The following is a 24,391-nucleotide window of genomic DNA, read 5'->3' on the forward strand; positions in this document are numbered from 1 at the left end:
ATGGAGAGTGGCACAGAACAAAAGTGATGCCAGGGATTTTTCTCCTCCATTTTCTCCAGAGACAGGCGCTCTTGGTCCAGACCGAAAGGGTCCCGTGTCTCAGTGGTAAAATGACACTAGCATCATAAGCTAATAAAGGCTAACGTATTAAGCAAACAATCCTGAGTCAAACGTTCATTGCAAATCCATCACCAGGATGGAGTTCGCTGGATTCAATGCTAACTGCACTAAAACACTTTTTCCTAACTTCCAAGTCCACTGGGAAGTTGTGAAAGCCAGAAGATTTTTGACAACGAAGGCAAAACACCTACAAGCCATGCTAAAGCTAACATGATAACCACCCACCGTTACAGAATCAAAGAAGGGCGGGGCTTTGATACTGAAGCTGCAGAGCGTGATGACATGAAACTTCTGAAATGATGTGAAGCTTACACCAGTTGGTCAATCACAATATTTAACTGTACTACCTCATTTCAACCTGTAGGGGACAGCACTCAGATGACTTTTGACTATAATTTCAGGAATTAAAAAGGTTTATTTTAAATTCTCAAACTTTTGGCAAGAACCAACAGTCAGCACTTTTGAAGCCCCATTTAAAGAGGTTAAACAGCCAAAAAAAGTTGATTTTGCGTTTGGTAGCCCTCAAAGGTTTGGTTTTAAACTTTTGTTTGCTGACCCCGAGGCACACCTTCAGCTGGGCTGATATAGGCCAAGGCTTTTGGGTGTCAACCTGTAATGTAGTGGGTTTCTCTCAAAGCTCTTATTCTTCATGTCAACTTTGCTAACTTGTCTCAATCTTATATCAGATGTTCTCGTGTTTTGTGTTGTTTTATCTCTTTCCCGTCCTCTGTGTTGAGGCAGATGTTCGTCTTTCTTGACTGAGGAAGGCCTTTCCTTTTGTTTTCACATTCTCAAAACAATCTATCCTGTAGTTTCTGTGTGTAAACTGGCACAGGAGACCCAAGAAGCTATTAGAATGCTAAAAATAGTTACTTTGGCTACCTCCATGAAAAATGCGGCCAATGTGAGTCTGCTGGGATTAACCATCACAGAGCTGGAGTGAAGGAAGGAGGACAGGAACAGAGTAGGCCAAGGACCAGGTGAAAAAAATGGGGCACTGGGAGAACATTTGTTTGACAGGAATAACCAATTATGGCTATGAAGTCATGGAAAAAGGTAATTTAAAAGTCACTGAATACAATGAGTAAAAAGGCTTTTTTCTTAGAACTGGTCTACATTAACAAGTTCAGATGGGAGACCAATAAAGGTTTTTAATTCACAATTAGGCTGAACACAACATTAATAACAAAAATAAATACATTTGTTGACTATTTAATACCAAACATCCCGAAATAGATGATAAAATGAAATATGACAAAAGCTTGAATGTAGAAAACACTTGTTGCTATGTGTGCTTTTTAATTGGTCAGCAAGGTCAGTTAAAGTCACATCCTAAATAGTTTGGTAATTAAAAGCAGCAATTAGGTAAACACAAGGAATAAGGAGGAAAGACTTGTGAAGGAGTTCCTTGTTTGGATTCATTTACCATGCTATTGGAGAACCTCAGGTCTAAAAATGGTGATGTTTCAGGAAAAAAAAAAAACATAAATGATTTACATTTTTATGGGATGAAAAAATAGGCACTATATTTGTGTCAGCGGGTGGCCTAGTTTGGTGTTTGCCACAGAAAAACCCACATTAGTTGACCTCTATTACAGAAACTTTAAAAACATTCCTTTGTTGAGTTTATTTATTTATTTATTTATTTTTTAAGAAATCAGTGAAAACAGCTTGTTTTGTGATTAAACTATTAGTAACACAATGACTCCATTCTTAGCTTTAATCTTATTCAGCTGGGTTTTGGACTTTGTTTTTGTCTGTAATCAGATACAAACTTTAAAGAGACAACAGAGGCTTCTTATTAACACTGATTACATTTACATGTGTTCATTTGACAAATAATTTAATCCAAGGTGACATGCAGGTGTGTTACATAACCAAACAGTTAGGGAGACTTAGCTAAAAGCTGAAACTATTTAGCATTCAAAATGCTACATTTTTCTCCGCCACTTATGATTGAAACAAAATGGAAACATTAAAACATCAGAAAAAAAGGCCAACAATAAAGATATATCACTGAAGCATTCTGCATTATTTATAGCCGTTGTCATTTAAAATATTTTGCAAAATTTTTCCCGTCAATGAGTTCTGAAAAATTCAAGTCTGTTTTAACTAAATCATTGTATAATGTATGTATCAGTTAGCTACCCAACCCCCCCGCCACCCCAACACACACTCAAAGGTGATGTTATTTTCCTTCCAAATTACAAGAAAATAATCAATTGCAAAAACTAAAACAGGCAGTACAGGTAGCTGTCATGGCATTTACTTGGTGAAATCCGTAAGTGTATATGCTGTTCAGAGCGAGTCAGCCCTGACTATTACCTTAGTACTACAGCACCTCAAGGTTCATTGTTATAATGGAACGTATAAATGTTCTAACGTAAAATTTTTAGATCATGAATATTTGCTAGAATCCCTGTGATGCTGTCTAGAGTGACCTTATGGCACATAAGGTAAATTGTTAGTAAATTGCAACTACTCACCCCTCCCTGATCACACACGAATGTGCACAAATGGGGTGTGCTGGTGATACGTGAGACCCTGTCAGAACCCAAGACAAACTGCACACTGATTGTCAAGTTTCCTCATTTTCTGCATTGCAAGGAGCACACACTATACAGACAGCCCATATCCACCTATAAAGGCAGTTGTGACTAAGACTTACGAAGATGTCCAAAAAGTAATGATAGTTTTTGGCTGTAAAAGGGCCTTTTTTATTTCTAAAGTTGATGCAGATTTGTAGCCATTTTTAAGTAAATATAATTGAAGGGTTCACAAAGATGAAAGTATTTTTCAGAAACAGAACACATTTTATTTGGCAGTCACCGATACTGCAAGTTGCCCAGCTTTGTATGATGAGTAAGGTTTTTAATGTTCATCAAAGATACACTTCAACTGTGAGAGACAGATTGTAAAAAAAAAAAAAAAATCCAGGAAATCCCACTGTATGATTTTTAAGGAATTTATTTGTATAATGGATCAGAAAATAAAGAAAAAATTTGGTCAAGAAGAAAAGTTCACCTCAAAACTTTGTAATGTATCCCTGTTTGGGAGCGTTTTTCGCAGGCAATGTTTACTGTAGGTCTTCATTAGGCTTGTATTCACCATAGCTGTCATTTTAGTCCATTCTTTTATTAAGATTTTATCAAGAGCTTTTCATTCTCTGTGCTTCCACTGTTAAGAGGAGGTTCTTCCATTCCTCATCTAGATCAATTGGTTTTAAGCCAAATTTGAATGGGCCTGGACAATGGTACTGGCTTAAGTAGGGGGACCTTTGAAGAACTGCAGGATTTGAATCCATGACAACTTTTTGTATCATTATAGTAACCTTTGTTACTGTGGTCCCAACTCTCTTAAAGTCATAGACCAATTCCCCCATGTAGATCTGAACTGTTTGCTTACTGTTCTCAAAATCAGTTGTACCCAACCAGGTGAGATCTTGTTTGAAGCTCCAGGTGGTGGAAGAATTGTCATTGATCTTGTATGTATTCCCTTTTCTATTAGTTTGTTCCAAAAGTTAAATTCTTCTCACCAAGCTGTTTGCTTATTGTAGAGTGGTTCATCCCAGTCTTGTTCAGATCTATCTTGCCCCTGGTGTCCTTAGACAGCTCTTTGGTCTTAGTAGATAGGTTGTGGTCTGACTGTGTAATTAAGGGCGTGAACAGATGTCTTTTATACATAAAACCAGTTCACACATGAGTCATTAATACAGGTAATGAGTGGAAAATAGAAAAGGTTCTTTTGGAATATGTAACAAGTCTGAGAATCATACATTGGGATTTCCTGGACAGATGAAGTGATGAACATTGCAGACCTCTCATCTTTTTAAGTGGATAGATAACTTAAAGAACTGGTGACTGAAGAATACTTCTTTGCCCACTGTGAAGTCTTTTGGCATATACATACATAATACATCTGTGTTCTCTATGCATTGAGATTGGCCAATTTAGACAGACAAAAAAAATAAAATAATAACAGTTGTTGTTGGGTATTGTCTTTTTAAATAGACTAAAACATGATTAGCGACTCTGAGGTGTTTGCAAAGAGAAGACAAAATTTTCACTCTATAAGGTACTGTGCCAAAACTCTTCTGTGTTTTGTAAACCATCTGAATTTCTGTCTTTATTTGTCACAGTTTGTTGCTTTTGTTTATATTTGTTTTGTAATGCCTCACTTACACCTCACCTCACCTTGTTTTTGTGTTTTATCCTTCTTGTTTCTCTGCAGGTTGGCTGTGACTCCTCTTGGATGCCCTACCCCACTGAGTTCTCCTTGAGACGGTCACATCTGCCTGGAATCACTAATTAGGTTCACTACTTAAGCAGGAGCCTTTCTGTTTTTTGTATCTGAGCATCTAATTGGATTTGTATAGTTGTAGCTTTTTTGATGTACGTTTATTTCCCTGCAGTTAGTGGCAGTTGTTATTAAATCTCTTTGACATCTTTGGGTGTGTTGCAGTTCTTCCTGCTTCTGAGTTTTCTCTTACTAGCAAGACTAAAACACTGCAGCTGGCGACATTTTTGTAAATCCAGGCATTCAATGAATAAATGCCAAAATACATTCATATAAGCAGTCTCTAAACTGTATTACAAGTATGCAAATAAACTAGTGCACTGAAAAATCATAGAGCATGATGACCTAAGTTTCCTCTTAAAGTCCTTGAGGCTCTATGTGTTACAGTGACACACATTTTTATGCATTTGCCACTCAAATGAGAGGGGTGGGATAGACAAAGTTGAGGAACATGTCAATACATTTTTCTCGTAACCTACAGGTACCATTCAAGGTAAACCTTGGTACATTTCAGTTTGATTTTGGCAACAAGAAAAAGAAATGTTATTACTGATCCGGAGCAAAAAAATGTAAATGTCCAAATGGATTTTAAACAATGACACAAACACCTAAAATGTTTCCTCCTTAAAAATGTTTTAACAATCTTCATACAACCTCTATTTTACATTTTATGTTAATTGATAGTAACAGACTTTGCAGGCATGACCAAAAGAAGTAATTGATGCCAGCAGCACAGGAAGTCGGCTTTTCTTTGCTTTCACTGCAGGCTAATAGACCACATCTTTGAATAAGATTTGAATATCTCAGTTAGAAGTGAGCAGGCACAGGTCCTTCTTTGCATCTTCAACGGCATTGGTCATGGCCTTTTTTAGAACAGTAAAACTCTAAGTTATCTGATATTTGACAAATGCACATGACTGTAAAATTTAAAATGCACTTGTAAAGACCCCAATAAAATGCAAGCATTTTAAGTAAACCACAAATCCAACGTGTTTGTTTTTGAAACATCAATACTGTCATTTCTTGTAAATGTTTCTGAGAATATTTAAGATCTAACTTGAAATAAAGTGCCTGCCAGCATACATGTTATATTTTGGAGTGCACACTTAACGTCCTTATAAATGGAGGAGCAAAGAAGAAACATGTTAAAGAAAAAGAAACACACTCCTGTCACAACACTTCAAACTGTGAGTTTGATAAGAATGAAAATAACTTGTTTAGCCTGTTTTTACACTTCAAGTTTCATCCTATCATACAAATGAAAATGAAAAAATAAGCAAAACTATTAAATGATTAGACCAATCCAACTGCAGGATTTAAAATGCAGCAGCAAATAGAAATGGAAAGGGAATTTACCTTAAGCCAAATGAATATGGATTTTTTTAATGACAGTGACTGAAGTGTGAATTTAAGAACCCATGCAGAAGTTTAGGGATGATTTTAAAACTCCAGCACACATTTCTTTAGGACTTTGTCTCTGAAACTTACAACTAATAGAAAAGAAAAAAATACCAGATAATGTTAAAACACTTTAATTGTTTACTTGGAAAGAAAACCAGATTAATTTTGCAAAGATATTTTCAAAAGTATTTTCCCCTAGCAAACTTATCCCACTAAATCTTTGACTCAAAAATTAAACTGAAAAATGGTTTGTGACACGTGTACAAAACATTCTAAACAGATTAAAAATGTTGGCAATTTCAGAGTGACACTTTAAGACACATACGAGTTAAGATCTGCTGTAAACTTTAGAAATATTCTAACTCATTCATGAACGCTGTGCAACTCTTTCAGCTCAGTATGATCAATTTTTCAGGTTTCGAAATAAGGTTTGTGGGACCTTCGAGAAATTTTAACCAGATCAAGTATAAATCAACCACCCCAAAACCTTCAGATGTGTTTGAAGGAAGAAAGAGGACACAAAAAACTCCAAAATACTTTGCAGCTTAGTGTTGTTGAAAAATAAACAAACCATAAGAAGAGACAAACATTTTCTATGTAATCTACGCCTAAGGTGCCCCATTACCTCTAAGGTTGAACAAATAACAAGGTGTCTTTTTTCAGTATTATCTCCCATTTTCTGTAAAAATATCAAAACTTTAAAGAAAATAATTTTGTGCCTATTAATGCATAAAATTATCTTAAGATCTATGCTTCATTGCGCTGCCATTCCAAAGAAAATGTTATTGTGGTCAGTCTAAGGCACACCTGTGGAATAACTATACTGTCTAATTAGCATATTGATATGGCACACCTGTGAGGAGGGATGAGGTATCTCAGCAAAGGAGAAGTCTTCACTATCAGATTTAAACAGACGTGTGAACAATATTTGAGAGGAATAGTTATTTTGTGTTTTTAGAATATGTTTCAGATCTTAGAGTTCATCTCATGACAAAAACAAAAGTGTTGCGCTAATATTTTTGTTCAGTGTATTTTGATGGAATTTCACAAGCTGAATGTGTTTGTGAAGTTTCAGAGCAAACAGTCGAACCATGGAATAAAACCACAGCAGGTTATTTTAAAACAGACTAAACTAACAATTTAAGTTATTTGGTAAATAAATATCATAATATAAAAATGAACAACCTAATTACTTATATTCAAGTCACTTCATAAGGTTAATAAAGTTCACATCTGTTTACACAGCCATTTAAATGTTATTTTTTCAAAATTAACAACTAAAACTCCAGATGTCTATGGACCTATTTTTTGGCCAATATTATTTGAAACCCCGCCAAAAAAAAAAACAATTTGAAAAAAATATTGGTGTTTGACTTAAACAAAATGTAAAATGTCCAAAACTTGTTGCTATTCTAAAATAAACTAAATTATTTTCAGCTTCAAATGTCCTGTTTTTTAGGTTTCAAAACTCAAAATTTCAATTTCAGTTTCAAATATTTTTTTCAAATCTGAAAATTTCAGTTTCAAAATGTTTGGCCCCACTGTGGCGCATTGGGGCGGGGCTAACACGAAGGCCCAATCATAATCGACGAGGGTGGTAACTTTAGTCCTGATGCATTCACTGACTGAGAACTGTGATAATTACAGTCAGAAAGTGAGTTTATTGTCTGCACTATCATAGTCTGAAGTTTTCCCAAGTCGGGTGTAAAAAGCAGAGTTTTATTGTGTACAATCCGTGCGTCCAAAACACCGTTCTACCCCATTCAAATTGAAATTCAAATTTTTAGTTTTGAAACCTACAAAGCAGAGCATTTGAGGCTGAAAATAATAAAGTTTTTTTTTAGAATAGCAAAAAGTGTTTTCTAGATTTTTTTTTTGGAATAACAACAATATTTTTTTCAAAACGTTTTATTTGCGTTTCAAATATTTTTTGGCCCCGGTTTGGCTCCGAAGACGTCATGCATTAGAGCAGACACAAATGTTTAAAAAAACAAATCTGAATAGAAAGGTTGTGGCAGCAAGGCCTTACCTCTGAACTTCTTTGGCGGATTGTTGAGATCACCTGCGTCTGGTTGAACCACACACCGGTCATCCACAAGTCTGGGAACAAAAGTTGTCATTAGAACAAGTTAATCCAAAAAATACATTCATTTTACAAATAAAGCCCCTTTAAAAAACTCTCCCAGACAGTTTTAGCGAATGAACATCTTCTACTTAAAGAGATCACGATTCTGAAACTGTTTCCGTTTCTGAAAATCAGGTTGGAACATCCCAGTTACATTAGACATATTAAAAGATTTTCCTTTTAAACTACATTTTGTAAATCCTATATTATGTGATTTACATTTAAATTAAAAATCTATTTGTTTTAATTATTAAAAAAAACACAGGATCCCAGTATATTTGGTAGTTTTGTTGAAGAGCTAAACAATGACAAAGAGAAAAAACCCACAGATTTCTACACCAGAACAGAACAAGTTCCTAAAATCAAGCAGGAACTACCAGCTATATAATGGATGAATGCTTACATGAAGGTATTTAAACATCATATTTCAGAGAATTTTACAGAGAGCAAAGAGAAAATGAACCAACCACTTCATATCTGTCACTAGATTTCAGTTCTTCACAGCAACTTGTCAGTAAAATTTGTTTTATAGACATTTTGCTGCCTATTCAAGTCACTTCTTCAGCAGGATTGAGTTTATAAATAAAGTTTTATAATTGTGCATTTTATGTTACAAAAACTGCTGTTAAGTTTTTGATTTTTAAACAATACTTTTTATTTAGGAAACCCTTTCTGAGTGTTTGAGTGGACTTGTTTCCGAGTTTTATGGAGACGTTTTAGGTGGTGGATGTTATTGGCAAAAGTACAGGATAACACAATTTACACATATCGATTAATCACTAACTAGTTGTAATACAGACTAAATATCTTTGCAATTTTCTCTAAATGAGCTGAGATCGCTTAAATTAGTCACATTTTTTAATTAAAATGTCACTAAAAAAACTCCAGACAAAATCTGGAGAAAAAAATTGCATCTCAGGTTCACATACATGTGTGAAGTTTACACAACTGGACCGTCAAATTCTTGTTTTTGTTTTTATGTATTCACAATTTAGTCCCAACGGTTGCTAACATTATTTCACATTTTCTTAAGAATATTTTGATAAAAATGTTAAATAGTTAAAAACCAGCACTTTTTCAGAAAGAAATATTTTGCTTAAAAACACTTAAATAATTTCACCAACAAAGCTGAAAGGCTCTGCTTTACATTTGGGAATCAAGGCTTGAATCCCACTGGATGCCTTTCCTTTGAACAGTATTCATGATATTTTCTAACATGTCTCAAAACCTTTTCCAGTGTTAAAAGATTAAAATAAACAAAACCATATTCTAATATTTGTCCTTCCTTTGTGCCACAAATACTCTAAGTAAAGCAAACTGTGAACATTTTAAGGACAAAGTCAAACTTCTCTGTCACAGCAAAGTCATATTCACATACCACTTTTGCTGTATATTTTCAACAACTTCTCTGCATTGTTAACATTTAAATTCCTTCCTCTGTCATTGAACAGATAAACTGACTTGATGTCATTACACTGTACGTGTTTCTACAAGCTAAAATCAGTGTGTTTGCTTTGCTAGGTGTTTTTAAAAGGCCAATCATTAGCAACCTAGCAACAAGATAGAGAAGGCAGAATTAAATCTTTACAAAACTTCCCTTTAAACAGATAAAGTAAAAACATTTTAAAGTCTGGTTTGACAGGTAGTTAAGTTTATCTTTTAGATTTATGTTTTTTGCATGAGCATTTATTTGAGAATCTTTTCCTTTTGTGTTGAACCAGTTTGATGACACACGTTCAGGTCAATTGAACTATCTAGTAATAAATCTTTATGACGCCTGTTCATCAGTCTATGTCCATAATCTAGTTTTGAAGGACATCAATGGTAAATAAGGCGTAAAAAATGTATATTAATGTATGAAACAGCACAGAGAAACAACACAGCTATACATATGAGGAATGTATTGATATTTTAAGACCTCTACCATTTGATTATGGTTAATTCTGAACACTAAATAATTAAATTTGCAGAGCTATTGCTTTGTTGAAGCACTTAGAGCAGCAACCTGTCACCCTGGAGTTATGTGTGGCTTCTTCTGTCCTCCATTGTGAGTTTTTTTTTTTTTTTATTTAAAAGAAAAATGTTTGACAAAGGAGGCATTTTATTTTGAAAGGAACTTGCATGTGCTGCTGTCTGAAGTAAGATAAATTAAAAATGTTATATTTAGATAAAAATAACAGTGTCATAATTCAATTATTGTATATAATTAAAAGTTCATTTTTACAATGAAAGGCTTAAAAAACACATATAAAAAGGTACGTATTTTTCCAAATGGTGAAGAGAGACTTTGCAGCTTTGGTCAATAAAAACTGAACCAAACGGCACTTGTGGCGTTTAAGGCTGCAGACCCCTGACTTAGTGAGCAACAGCTTAGCATCAATAAGCTAAGTGCTGTGAGAAAAAACCATCTGAAGATGCCTGAATATCTTATCAAGATGTGGATTCAATTAAATATATATTTTCAGATCTATAAAATTGGAAAGTGAGGGAATCTGTGGGGAGCTGTGAGATAATAGATCGATCCAAGCAGATGATGTTGCCTCTCCAGTCTGCTTCTTTTTATAGCTCAAGAAGAGCAAACAGCACAAAGATGCACTTCACACATGTGATGAAGACTGGGGAACCGCAGCCTTCGATCACACAGACTCTAGAAACACATAAATATACAGGTGTTTCATTGTTGTTGTCACTGGAGACAAACTTCCAGCCTGTTTGTTCCAGCAGTGATCCAGGTGAACACAGCCATCCTTCAGAGGTCACACTCATTTATTTTGAAAAGATAAGTATCACTTTATACAGGATTTCTATTTTTAGGACCATCATTTAGGCTCTTTAATGGGCGTTCCTCATTGTGAGGCGATGAGTGGAGACACGAGATTACAGTGCGGTTGAATGTGACAAATGAACACTGTTGTGGTGGCAGCCCCTAAACAAGAGTGCAAATTTGTTACCATGGTGGGTGGTGTAAAACAGTGAACTGTGAAAGAGCAAGACTCCAGAAAACCTGACAAAAAGGAGGGCACCAACATGATTTATTTGCGGGTGAAAAAAAGGACAAATATAAAGTTTATGGAGGTGAATTTAAAGATCAAAAATCATCACTCCAAATCTGACAGGCACCATTATTTAGAAATGATCTTCTTATACTTATTTCTTTCTGGGTCATGGGGTTGCTGGAGCCTATCCCAGCTACTATTAGGCACACCTGGTCTGGACAGGTCACCAGCCTATCACTGAGCCACACAATCACTCACACATTCACACCTAGAGACAACATAGATTCAACAATGAGGCACATTTTTGGACATTGGGAGGAAAAAAACCCAAACATCCATTAGGAGAACATAAAACTCCACAGAAAGGTCCCAGCCGGGTTTTGAACCAGGGCTTTCTCGCTTAGCTTCACTTTTTACACTGATAAGTCACACTCTACTTGATTGTTCTCACTGAACAACCAAAGCACAAACTGAAAGTTAAAGACAATGAAAATTGTGTTTGAACGTGTTCTTGTGGCATTTTTCTCATGATGGGGGACACATATAAAGTAAATTAAGCTTAAAATTGTATTTCTGAGTATTTTATTGATGACATAATTTAAAATTGTTGCAAAAGCTTGTAGTTGTTACATAGAAGCTACTATGGTCACAAGACACATCCACTTGTAGACAAATAGATCCATGAACATCTTCATTTTCCCTGTCTGAGCTGGCATCTGGCTCAAAACTGTGAAGGTGGATAGTTTTAATATTGCTTGTCATTTTTGTTGCACCGGTAATAATAGGTTAAGTTTCTGGGGGGTTGTAAGCTAGAGGGAGAGAGACCTATCAGCAACAGGGAGGGGAAGAAGAGCCCCGCAACAACTCAGAGGTGAATTTCTAATGAACTATTCCCACTGTGTAGAAACAGTTCCAGAGAATAGTACAAGGTTTTTGGTTTCGGGGAAAAAAAAAACAAAAAAAAGGCAAAATCATAATTAAAAGATGATTGAGTTGTCTTTAATCTTTTATTTTAATGTGAAAGACTGATGTGTGACATGTACAATTAAAATATTTTTACTAACAAACTGGGGACCTTTCTGTGTGGAGTATTTTGCTCTCCCCATGCATGTGTGGGTTGTCACCGGGGACTCCATCTTCCTCCCAAATTGTCCCTAGGTGTGAAAGTGAGAGTGAATGGGTGTGTGATCGAGGCCCTGCGACAGACTGACGACCTGTCCAGGGTATACCCTGCCTTCGCCCAGTAGTAGCCGGGTTAATCTCCGGCACCCCCGCGACCAGGACAGGGCCAAAGCGGACAAGAAGATGGATGAATGAATGAATGAAGATGAACGAACTTACATAAAAAAGGCTAATTGAAAGTTAGAGCTGGAGTTGAACTGTTACATCAGCAACTGTCTTTAGGAAAGAAAAAAGAATGGAATTTGTCCATAATGAGTTAAGTTCAAGATTTATGCTATTTTTTAAAAGATTTTTATTATAATTATTAAGCACATTTATTAAAACAATTTTTTTTTTTTAAATACATTTCCTGATTTTCTTTTTAAAAGAAAACACATTACGCAAACACATTATACTGTAGCAGTAAAAATCCCTCATGATTCTGAAAAAAAAAGTTGATTAAATTTCTGGTTCTGATCCATCTGATGGGTCTGTGGTCAAGGCGTTCAACTTCCTGTCACTCTAGAGAGCTGTTCATCTGTGTGCGAGGGCAAAAACTAAGCACTTTGTGAGCTAGAAGAGAAGTATATCAAAGGAAGAAAGGAAGTGCTGAGTGAATGGGTGACCGTGGTTTCTAGTTTAAAAGCTCTTTGAGTGGAGAACAACACCACAAAAGTGCTATAAATGCCTTTTATTTATCCCATTGATACAGTAAAAACTGATATTTCCGTTGAAAATGACATCCATTAAATCCTCCCATTACAAGAATCCATTTCTTTTATGAACCAACCTTCAAATCCATCTCTTTGATTCACATTAGAGAGTTTGCCATGTACAAATGTAAAAACTTTCCTATAATGCTCTAGTTATTAAGAAAAAAGAAAAACAAACTTACCCTAAAGTGCTGATAAATCCACTGGTGGAACCCTCTGCATACAGGGAACAAATGTCCCCGATATGGAGGAAACTAGACATTTTATCCATGATTTCTCAGGATTTGTTGCTCCTAAAACAAAAAAGGCATCTTTATTCACTATGAAAATCAAACTCTTGTTTTGAAATTAACATAATTAACAACTTATAACATTACAGATAAGGTAATTGCATTTTTAAAATGTGCAATTGTTCAATGCTTGATAAAAAATGTTTTTGTTGTAGTTGTTTTGATTGTGTCTGGGCCGCTTTAAAGCTTAACTAACACATAAATCATTAATAATATCTTTATAGCATAAAAACATCTAAATATATCCAATATATATACATACATATATATATATATATATATATATATAAGCTGTCTAAACTTGTTTTTTCTGGTGTATCTTTCTTATCATTTGTTTAAATGTTTAAAGTCAAAGAAAATGCAGAAATTAGTTATAATAGAGCTCAACTGCTCCATCAATAGGGCTTTAAGATGACTGTCAAAATAAAACATATGCCATACCTCATATTCAAGTTAGAGTACAATGCTTAAATTAAAAGTAAGACATTTTCGGTGATGCGGTATTCTATTGTTAGCTTTATGAAATCGTTGACATTTGGGTCAGCTCTGTGTGTTGGGAACTCAGCACCAGCTGTGGGGGGTTAAGAGCTGTGAAGGTTTTTGTTTCATTGTAGAGACAAAAGCCACAAAACTACTTTGCTTCAAATTTACCAAAATAAAACAAACAAAACTTTTTGTGGTCAAACTAGATGCTAACCTCAGTCTTATTTGCAATTTAAGATAGCAACCACGAGCTAATAAATATGTCTCAAAGTTAAAGCAGTTCAAATTTTAGAATATGTCTTTTAAGGACATAAATTCTATAAAAACAAAAATATGAAATTGAGTGAACCAGTCTTTTTCGTTCTTTTTTTATTTTTTTATTTTTATTTTTTTTTCTTACCGCACGCGCTGCAGCAGTTAACAGAAACAAATGAGCGCGTGGGCTACTTCCTCAACAGGGATGCTCAGATCTCGGTGCGAAAAAAAAAGACTACAGAAACATGAAAACAATGTGCTAGCGGCTGGAAATCCACACCAACGTACGCGGACTTTACCTGGCTGCGATGACAGTAGGCGTTAAAGGACGGAGAAGGACAGAAAGACGGGAAGAAGTGGGTCAGCACGGGATAATTTCCACAGCGCTATCCTCGGTTAAGTCCATGACTGCGACGGTCCAGGTAAGAGCAGCACGAGCGTTGTTATCTCTGACAGCTCAATGCGTCCTCGGCAACAATCCTCTTCTTACCTCCTCCACATGTCACCACGGGAACGCCCATTTAGTTACTATTTATACTTCCGCAATGCCTTCTGGGTATTGTAGTCTATGTCACTATTGCAACAAGTTCCAATTTAGGATACACAGACTAGCTTAAATGCTATTGTTAAAACCTACTTTAAAATTGTGCTCAGAAAAATATAAGAAATGGGAAATATTTAATTAAATCAACATTAAAGCTAAACTAATTTCTATCAATATAGATTTTAAAGCTTTTCAATAAGTTTTTCATTTTAACAATAATAATTAAAAAAAAACTATCTCTTTAAAAAATCCCCAAAAAGTAGGGTAGGAAGTTTTCAGCTTCTGTTGTTTGTATTGAAACAAACACACTTTATTCTTTTTAATAATGTATTTAAAAAAAAAAAATAATAAACCAACATTGTCTTATAAATTTGTCGGCAAAATATTTAAACCAAAAACTAGAATTGTAAAGAACAAATACTAAAAAATAACATCAACATGTGTGGTGGTTCCTGTATTATTTTTGATAAATTTGGCATTATGAGGTGTAAGTTAAGCAATAGAAAAACAGCAGAAGGAGCCCCAAATTTAACCACCCCCATCAAGAGGTACAGGTATGATATCAAGGGAGAAAGTTAGGGAGTCATGAGAGTTTGGGGTGTCATATCCATCTGAGCTTCAAAAAATGCATTGAAAACATGCTTTCATCATATCAGTTAATCTATATCTATTTTCTTCTTTGATCTAATATGTATTTTAATAATGTTCAATGCTCCTCCTGGCAGTACCCTATATCTTTTTTTTATGTCTGTCTCTTTATTTCTTTGTCTATCCATCCTTAAGTTATTTTTGTCTTTTATTTCCTTTTTATTTTTTCCTTTTTTATATTTCTGTTTTTTTGGTTGTTTGTTTTTTGTTATTTATTTGAATCTTTTTAGTTTTTTTTTTCTGTCTTCTGTTAATTGTTGCTTGCCATCACATTTGGGGGAGCAGTCATAACCTACCCATACAGCAGTATCTCTCAGAATAAATTTCTTAAAATATGATACTTGTTATTGTATAGCCATATGAATTTTGAGCTATTTTTCCACACAAAAAAATTTTTTTTTTTTTCTTTTTGCAAGGGACAACACATAAAAACATACCATTTATTTTTACTTATTTCATTTCCAGAGAGGCTTTTTAATGTGTAATGTTCCTCTCTAATAAAGTAATGAATGCAAAGATAAATAAAGGGTATATTTGGTGAAAAATAAAATAAAATAAAATAAATAATATACTCAAAGGTGGTACAGTACATGGTCAAAGGAAAAGCTTGAGAAACACTGCCCCAGTGAATGACATGACAGCGGTGTTAGGATGCGTCACGTGTTGTGGGCATTTTTTCAGAGCATGAAATGTCAAAAACAGAAGCATGCATTGAAGGAGTCAAGCTGAGTGAATCAAAGTGTACAGAAGGGCCTAAGATGAAGATGCTGACTGTGCGAGAACATTGTGTTAAAAAAAATAAAAAATCTTTTTCTTATTTCATATGGTTTTGATTGATTTATTTATCTCCCCAAACAATGGACACTGGTCTAATGGAATAAAATACTTCAGAATGATATATGCATAAGTTTTAAAAATGATTAATTATCCCTAATTACCATTAAAGACATTGCGAATGTATAATGCTCGTGAGAATTGCGCCTTTGATCATTAAAATGAGCTCAGTGGGATTAGTCAAACCCACTGATTATCAAATCTTAATTTGGTATCTTAGCTACAGGATTTTGAGACAAAAAAGAGGAAGATAAGTGTCCTGCATCATCAGAAAAAAGACATTCATTTCGCTTTACCCATTCCATATCTGCTTTTCAAATTGGGATCTTTAAGGTGTAAATGAACGTGAACGTTTAACCAGAGTACGGCCCAATAGACGACTAAAAGGATCCACGTGTTAGTTTGCATTTTAATGCTCTTTTATCCCAAGAGAATGAACTGGAAAAGCACTATATATGAATGTGATGTCATTCTCAGTTCTACTTACTCATTTATTGTCCAGCAGACAGCCAGTCACAAAAGACTTAGTTTCAGAGCAGACAGTTTCACCTATTTTGAAAGTAAAAAGGCATCTTTGGTTTATAACTCATGATATTCCAGGATGGCCGGGGCTAACCCTTTTTGTCTCCTGTCTTTGGTTGAATTTGACATTAAGTGAAGTTGAATAGAGATGGCTGGGTACTCAGTTGTCATGGATACAGTAGAGACAACAGGCTTTCCCACAGAAAAAAAAAGGATTGTAAATATAAAACAGGACACAGCTGCTGCAGCGTTCAATAAAAGACTACAATGATGATGTTGCTGGATTTGTAAATATAGAATTTTCTCTATTCACAAAAGGTTTTTAGGTATGGGTGCAATCAAATAGGATTTTAATATTTTAAAAAGACGGGAATGTATTCTTCAGGAAAATCAAGGGTTCATGAACAAGATACCAAATTTGGTGAGGAGATGAATTTGAAGGAGAAGGAATGCTCCACACATACGGAGGGATGGCAGAATGCAGCAGATGTCTGTACGGACGACTGAGACTAATGCCTGTGCGTGACTGAGCGAGTATTCTCGTGTCAGAATCAGTGATTGTCAAAATGCCTGTTTCATTTTTACCTCATCATATCAGAGAAGGAGGTGTAAATCTCGATCACGTCTAGTCTTGTTATCCAGAGTAGGGTTCCGAAGATCTGGGACAGCAAACCACTTAAGACACAAAGCCACTGGGACAAGGAGCCATAGATAATGGCTTATTAGCAGATTTAAGGCAGATGTGAAACTTCTGATAGACTTTATGTCTGTGTCATGGTTGTCAAGAGCTCTGTGAAGTGGAAATGTGGTTGTTAAGTGTGTGATTTTATCATTTCATTATCATCTTACAGTTATTGCACAGCTTTTGACATGTTTTAAGACTACACTGTTCTATTTATACTGGTAAAACACACATAAGTGCTCTAAAAGTTATTGAACATGTCTGTGAAATATGTGTTTTTCTAGATTTAATATTCAAGGTTTTATCTTGAAACGATTTGGACCCCATAAATCTGATAGTTTTTTATTTGTTTGTTCACTAGCCACTCAGAAGTGGACTGGTTTGAGATTTGTATCAAAACCCTGCAGTAGAACTTATGTGTGCCCAGCTTTCACTAGGGATCATGCCACAATTCTCGATTTATCCACATGTTACACGGTTGGTCAAAGTGAATCGTTGCATCACTACTGCATGTTGAAAGTATCAAACACGTGTGCTGTGCTAAATTTGAAATATTTGTCTGATTGCTGAAAGTAATCAAAGTATGGTTTCCTACAACTCGAGTATAGTCTGATTTTTGGTGTGTTTTTCCCACCCAGCCCGGGACTGGCTAGCATATCGACCCACCCCACTGAGTCCCCATGTGGGCAAACATAGATGGAGCCACGAAGGAAACTGTGAACAAACCCAATTGGGGCCCACAATTCCTGCCCACTTTTAAACCATATTGGGCCCACTTAGCCTTGCTGGCTGGGTTCTAGACAAAAGCAGCTATCCAGATCCCATAAAAGTACTTTGTAAGCCATTGTAAGAATGTGCCATTACTTTTGGTAGCAAAAGCTAATAAAGTTTAAGTTTGATTTTTCTGAAAATATAGGAATTGAATGAGACCAAAGCGATTACCCATGATTCCTCAAAACCTTGTGTTAAGTGCCTGTTTCTTCTACATAGGACGCACTAGAAACTTTGAACTATGGTGAAGCACCTAAGGTTTAAAACTTCACTTAAAGTCTTCAAGGCAACAAAATAGTTTTTAAGTTGCTTCAAATTACTACAAATATGCTTAAAACATTTTCTTAAAGCTTTAAAACAGCATTCAAAAGTTGCTAAGTGATTAAAATAACTTTACAAAACCTCGTTACGTAACATTTAAAGCTAAATCATTAACATTATATGAAAAATAGCCCTTAAAAGCTATTAAAATAGCTTTTAAAACTAACCTATATAAATAACTTTTAAAAGCTATAAAAAGTTGTTTAAAAATGAAATGAATGAGACAGACTATTACTCAAAACCATGACTTAGGCCCGATCTGAATTCTTCCCTTCTCCCTAGCACTTACAGATACACAAACTTTTGCTACCTAAAGCATCAAAATGCCTATAATCTTGATTGATTTCAGACACAATTTCTTAAAAGGAATATGTGACCCAATGAAAACTGCGACCTGAAAATCAAGGTTTGTACCAAATCATAGAGAAGCTTGCACACATGAACCTCACAAAAATCACAATGAGAGCCGCAGTCGGAGAGAAGAGTCGGACCGACCGACCAGAAAGACTCTAATACTAACAGCTAGCAGATCAATTCAGAGGACTGATGAGGCAACAAAAAACTTTCTTTAAGGTGTGTATGTCATTATATCTGCAACACAACTAATAGTATTTCATTAAAAGAACATGATAGCAACACTCAAACACGGTGGTGGTAGTATAATGGTATGGGGCTGCTTTGAAGCTTCAAAACCTTGGACAAACATATATTTTGTCCTCTAAAAATAAATCAGAAGTTCATCGTTGAACAATAGTGGTCCATTAATTTTCTGGATTGAATCTTAATAAGGTGCTGGTTCTTGAACTTTAACAGTTGTTTGAGCAGAAAACCTAACTACCTTAGCAAGGTACAGGGGTTAAACAGACAAATAGTGTTTCTTAGTGCTCCAGATGGGTTTGACAACACTTTTCATTTTGTGAAATCATAGTTTAAAACTGCCTTTGGGTATTTTAGGTGGAATTTAAATATATTTAATCATCTGAAAAATTTAGGTGAGGTGATGATTTAGAGGTCTTTGTGGAATCTTGTTTGCAGACATTCCCCCACATTACATCACACTCTTGCTGACTGAGTGACCTTATTCCAGGGCAACACGCAGACGTATGACTCAGGGGTTGTTCCCTCCATCTTTCTTTGGAAGTGGATCGCTCTTAGAGTCGTGCTCTCCTTCTCCTCTGACCTCATCCAGCCAGCCAGGACGAGGTAAACAGCCGAACCGTAACGCTCGATCACAAAACTAACTGGGATTCCACTGATGTTCTTCCTTCACTGCTCCCCAGCATGGATAGAGATCTGCCTCACTAAAAATAAAAGACAATTATGCTGCTTTAATGGCCTTTGTATCCCCACAGGAAATAGTCTGATTAAACCAGCTTCAAAAATATTCTAACTAGGCCTTCTGGTTTTGTACTTTCCATCTTCTGTTTGTTCCAGTCATAATCATCACATCACTTTTTGTTGTGTCTCCACAGCATCTGCAGAGCCGACCCTTCACGATGACCCCTGCAATGGCACCCGTGTGACAGGTGTGTGATTTGTAGAGACAGCCACTCAGATTTTCTCTTCTTCATTCCAGTTGAAGAGATAGAGCACTGACTCGAAGTCACCTGTTTAACCTGTTCTGTGACACGTACAGTAAGCTGATTTAACTGAAGATAATCCTTTCAGCTCAGTACCGTGGAAGGCCTCCAAGTGCAACTTTCCCTTCATGCTATGATCAACTTTGCAGATAAAAGCAACAACTTACATGCTAAAAACTCAAAATCCCCACAAATGTGTAGTTTTTAGTCAAATGTTCTTATATATCACACAATGACTTAATAATGATGATGTACTGAAATAGTCTTTAGACAATAAATCCTAAAGATTTTGACTTTTTATTTTATCTATAGATTTGTTGATCGAATATTTGTTCTAGGTAGAAACGTTTTACTTTGACACGAGTGAGTTGTCTGTACACAACTAATTTAATCTTTAATCTAAGTACTGGTTAGTTCACATGAGTGCAGACTTACTACTTAGAGGCTCACATTTACATGCTTCTTGTGTCTAGAAGTTGCTCCTGGTGAGTGTTTTTTAAGAAAAAAGATGGGATTGTCATGTTTTCTAAACTTTTTTCTTTATATTTAAAACCAAATGTAAAAAAAATTAATAATTAAGAACATTTAATGAAACATCTTCGTCCCTAAAAGAAAAAAGGGCATATACCTAAAAGCTTCCCAAATTTAAATGAAAAAAATAGGAACTTTAGTTAGTTAGTTAGTTAGTTAGTTCTTTCTTTGACCCATTTGCCACCTGGACCCTTGTTGAGAGTTGAAGACCCACAGAGTCAGAATCTTCTCTTAAATCCTTTTATAAAAACTTCCTTTTTCCCAGACAGCTTTTTTAAAAAAAAATGATATAATTCTAAATTTAGAGCACTTTATCCTCACTTCTCAGATTAGAATTGAAAATCTTTGTTAAATTGTGAACTATTTTGACCCCCGTGACATCTATTGATGCAGATATCTATCAAACAACTTCTGCTCCAAACTAACCTTATTTAGTTAAAAGGAAAAATACAAAAAAAAAAGTTTTTTCATCGGCGGAAATAAATTTAGGTATCAAAGGGTTAAAATGTGATATAAAAATTCTTATGACTCCTTTTTATGTAAAGAAAATAGGATGCCAGTGAATTCTTCATTCATTCATTCATCTTCTTGTCCGCTTCTTCCCTTTCGTCGTCACGGAGGTGCCGGAGCCTATCCCAGCCACTGATGGGCGAAGGCGGGGTTTACCCTGGACAGGTCACCAGTCTGTCGCAGGGCCACCAGTGAATTCTTAAAATAAGCAACTCTTAAGCATATATCAAGTTCCTCTAAACTGAATTTTAATCTCTAAAATGACTTAAAAAACACATTAAGAAAAAATAGTTCATTTGTGTGGATATGATTGGGGCTGGCAGTGGCGAACTTAGCACTTTGGGGGCCCCAGGCGAAAAATAAAATGGGGTCCGTCTGCAGCGGTTGTATTAATCATATTTTTTAAAATCCTTACCTAGGTTGAAACGTCTAATAATGCATTCCATTTGGACGTGGCAAGCGCAGCAAGTTTTAATGTTGAGTCAATGTAAAGACACAATCTGAGGTCTTGCCCGGCAGCAAGGTTTGACGCGGTCTGCCAACCAATCAGGGACTCAGCTTCCATACATTAACTTAACCTGCGAGGGTTGCGTGGTTGTCAGTGATCTGACCTAGTTCAAATTCTAAATATATTGATTTTTTTTCTTGGTGATTAAAATAAAATGATTAGAATCAAACATACAGTGTAAATTGCATTTATGAAACAGGTTAGTGCACACACATTTATTTTAATATCAGCAGGTTCTAGGTACATCCCATGACGGCAGGTGAGGCACTGCATCACCTGCCTCCCCTAAGCACATGCTCCTGGTTGAAATGTTTTTTAAATGTGGACCTAAAAGCTACCAAACCAATCCCAAAGTTATGTCTACCTGCCTAAAACATATTTTCCCCACAAATTCGCAATCAAAACCACTCAATTGGCTAGAAAACTGCCCATTCTGGTAAAAAATAATTCTCTAGTGGTTAACTTGCTGTTGACTGGAATATTCCATTACTGCAGAGGGGTGCAGCCGGAGAAAACACTTTTACACTATCAGTTTCATGGCGTTTCAGTGATTTTTTTTTCAATGACAATTGAAAGTTTAAATAATACTGGGCATAAAAATTATTTCAGACACAGATTATGGAAGGAGGGCGCCCAGTCTGTTGGGGCCCCCAGGCGATCGCCTACCTTTGCCTAATGGCAAAGAACTTTCTGTTGGGTTTGGATCAGCTGTTCAGAAGCATATTTCACTTATAACTCTGTAGCCGTCACCCTTAAAAAAATCTATTTTCACTTTAACAGTGAAACTAAACTGTGAAAACAACACATATCACTGAGCTGCTGTTACATCAGAGCAAGACAACACAGGAGACTCAGGGTGAGTCACAGTGAGGTTTACTCTGCAGAGGTGTTCTGTTTAACACCGCTTTGTATCTCCGCTGATCGCTTCAGCAGAAGCAGCTGATTCCAAACTCTAAGCGAGGCCGTCTTTTTGGTTTTCCAGAGATTCAAACTCAATCCTGCAAAACTCAGAGTCAAAGTTTGGCTCACGAGGGTGACATTTTGATCCTTCAGCATCACAGCAAAAGCTGGAGGAAATCTTTCAAATTGGACTCTGATGCCTGTTTGGCAGCTGTCAGCTTTTTTTTCCTTTTCTTCATTGATTTGGCTGCAGGATTCAAGTGCAGAACATCTGCTCTCTCATCGGAGAGGCGCTCCACTTCTGAACAAATCCATCGCCCGCTGCAATTTCTCCACTTGTCACTCACCCCTGAAATAGCCAATGTTATCAATGTCATGCATGGCAGTCCTAATCAACAAGTCTGGGATTTCATGTCTCTTCCAACTGTATTCATTAAGTGAGTCTGCAGAGACGTGTGTATATAACTTTAAAGATTGGAGGAAAACATCCTCTGTGACGTCTGTGCTGGCTGCTGCATTATAAGGCATCCCTGATGCGTTCCAGCGTGTTGATGTGGGTGGGGTGTGGGGGGTGGAGAGGTGCAGAGTATTTGGTGGGGAAGTTCACCTCATGTGATGAACTGGTTGCTAGGTGACAGTACAGGAAAAGGAGCCATTCAATGGCACCGCCGCTCTTCAATGGCTGGGATCTGAGATCACGCACCTCCGAAGTGGCTGCGGCTGTCCAAATCTCTTCCCGGACACACGGACGGTTGCCATAGAGATTCCAGGGACATCTGACTCAAGGATGACAGGAGTTGTTAATTCTGAGACATAGTGTTGTTATTTATAAATCTAGGAGCAGGTTTAAAGCACATTAAATAAAAAAAATTGACACCATATCTGCCATACTTCAAAAATGAAACAAATTCAGATTACATAGGATCACATTTCCCACAATGATGTGCAGAATTTATGATTCTGTCAGCACATTTCCACATTTTGGTTTGTGTTCCAACTTTGATTTGACTCAAAAATTTCATGCAACTTTAAGTTCCTCTCTGATCATCTTTTGATCTATTTTAAAAGCATTTTAACTTTTATATTATATTTTATTCTTCTGTGTTGTGGATGGGACTGCATCAGAATAAAAGTTGAAGTAAAAGAAAACAAAAAACTGTGCACCAGATAGTAACTGCAAAAAATATTTCTAAAATTTGAAGTTAAAAATTTATTTCTGTAAAACTGAAATTAATTTTTTTCTGAAAATAAAAGTAAAAGAAAAATAATTCTAGTTACTAAATGATGCAAATGAATTACTATCTGGTAAGCACTAGTGTTGCCCAGAATTTAGTTTTTTTACTTTCTATTTTTTATTTCAGTGTCTCTTCAAGGGCTCTGTATGGATCTTTATTTAAAGTTTATTTTAAAAATTGATAAAAAATAAATAAATAAATAAGGACAAAGATCTTTTCTACTGTCCGGGTGTTGTAATAAATTGTGGAATAATGTATATCCACCTTTGTTTCATGCGTCTGTTGCTCTGGTTACTAACTTGTTTACACCAGCACAATAATTTAAAAACATTCAGACTATTTGACCAGAACTTTTTTTTTTAGATTTCTACTACAACTCTTTAAGAGGCACCCTGCAGCCAATCAGAATTGAGTATTCACCTCAACGATAGTATAAAAACCTCTGAACAGGAAAAAAGAACACAGGCCGATGCAAAGATCGCCTGTCCTCTCGCTGACACACAAACCCGTCAACAGAAGGTTTCCATCTCCATCATCACCTCCTGGGACCCGCTGTGGCTCCGGCTCTGGCTCCACTTTGAGATGAAACATGGTCTCGGTTCTAATTAACCCAGATGTGGGTATTAATAAGATAAAAGCAGGTCTAGACTGGAAATGGGGCAGATTGAGAGGAGAAGGTCCAACTCCAAAGTGGGACACCTTGGTCCCTCCTCTGACAGGGGAATAAAGTCAGATTCTATATAAACCTTACCCAGCGGCCCTTTTTTAATTGGTTCCCGCTTCTCTGGAGAGTTTGGCACCACGAGAAGCTGAGAATATCCGTCAGGGAGGGAGGTAAAGTGTCACGTGACGACAACAAACACAGACATCGGTTGATACGGGATTTGTATTTTTGCTTTTTTGTTTTCGATTCTGCTTTAACTTTAGCCCCAGGTGACCATCGATTGATGTCTGGCTTCATATTT

At 36.0% G+C, this 24,391-nt stretch overlaps 1 protein-coding gene and 1 long non-coding RNA gene across 14 annotated transcripts in view; one reads left to right on the forward strand and one right to left on the reverse strand.

The window, feature by feature from the left end:
* Positions 1–14,276, reverse strand: part of itpr1b (inositol 1,4,5-trisphosphate receptor, type 1b) — a 113,474-nt gene extending 99,198 nt beyond the window's left edge. For all 13 annotated transcript variants that reach the window (XM_024270623.2, XM_024270622.2, XM_036211786.1 and 10 more), the window contains exons 1-3: positions 14,140–14,276; positions 12,995–13,105; positions 7,847–7,917 (exon numbers count right to left, since the gene is read on the reverse strand). In XM_024270623.2, coding sequence (XP_024126391.1) covers positions 7,847–7,917; positions 12,995–13,083 — 160 coding nt within the window. In that variant the 5' untranslated portion in view covers positions 13,084–13,105; positions 14,140–14,276. The remainder of the gene's footprint in view (positions 1–7,846; positions 7,918–12,994; positions 13,106–14,139) is intronic.
* LOC118597870 lies at positions 14,123–24,386 on the forward strand. The gene is made up of 3 exons (XR_002919070.2): positions 14,123–14,262; positions 19,635–19,688; positions 22,823–24,386. It is a non-coding gene; the product is annotated as an uncharacterized LOC118597870 (long non-coding RNA).
* Positions 24,387–24,391: the final 5 nt, after the last annotated feature.

Source organism: Oryzias melastigma, linkage group LG5 (genome assembly GCF_002922805.2).
Source record: "Oryzias melastigma strain HK-1 linkage group LG5, ASM292280v2, whole genome shotgun sequence".
NCBI lineage: Eukaryota > Metazoa > Chordata > Actinopteri > Beloniformes > Adrianichthyidae > Oryzias > Oryzias melastigma.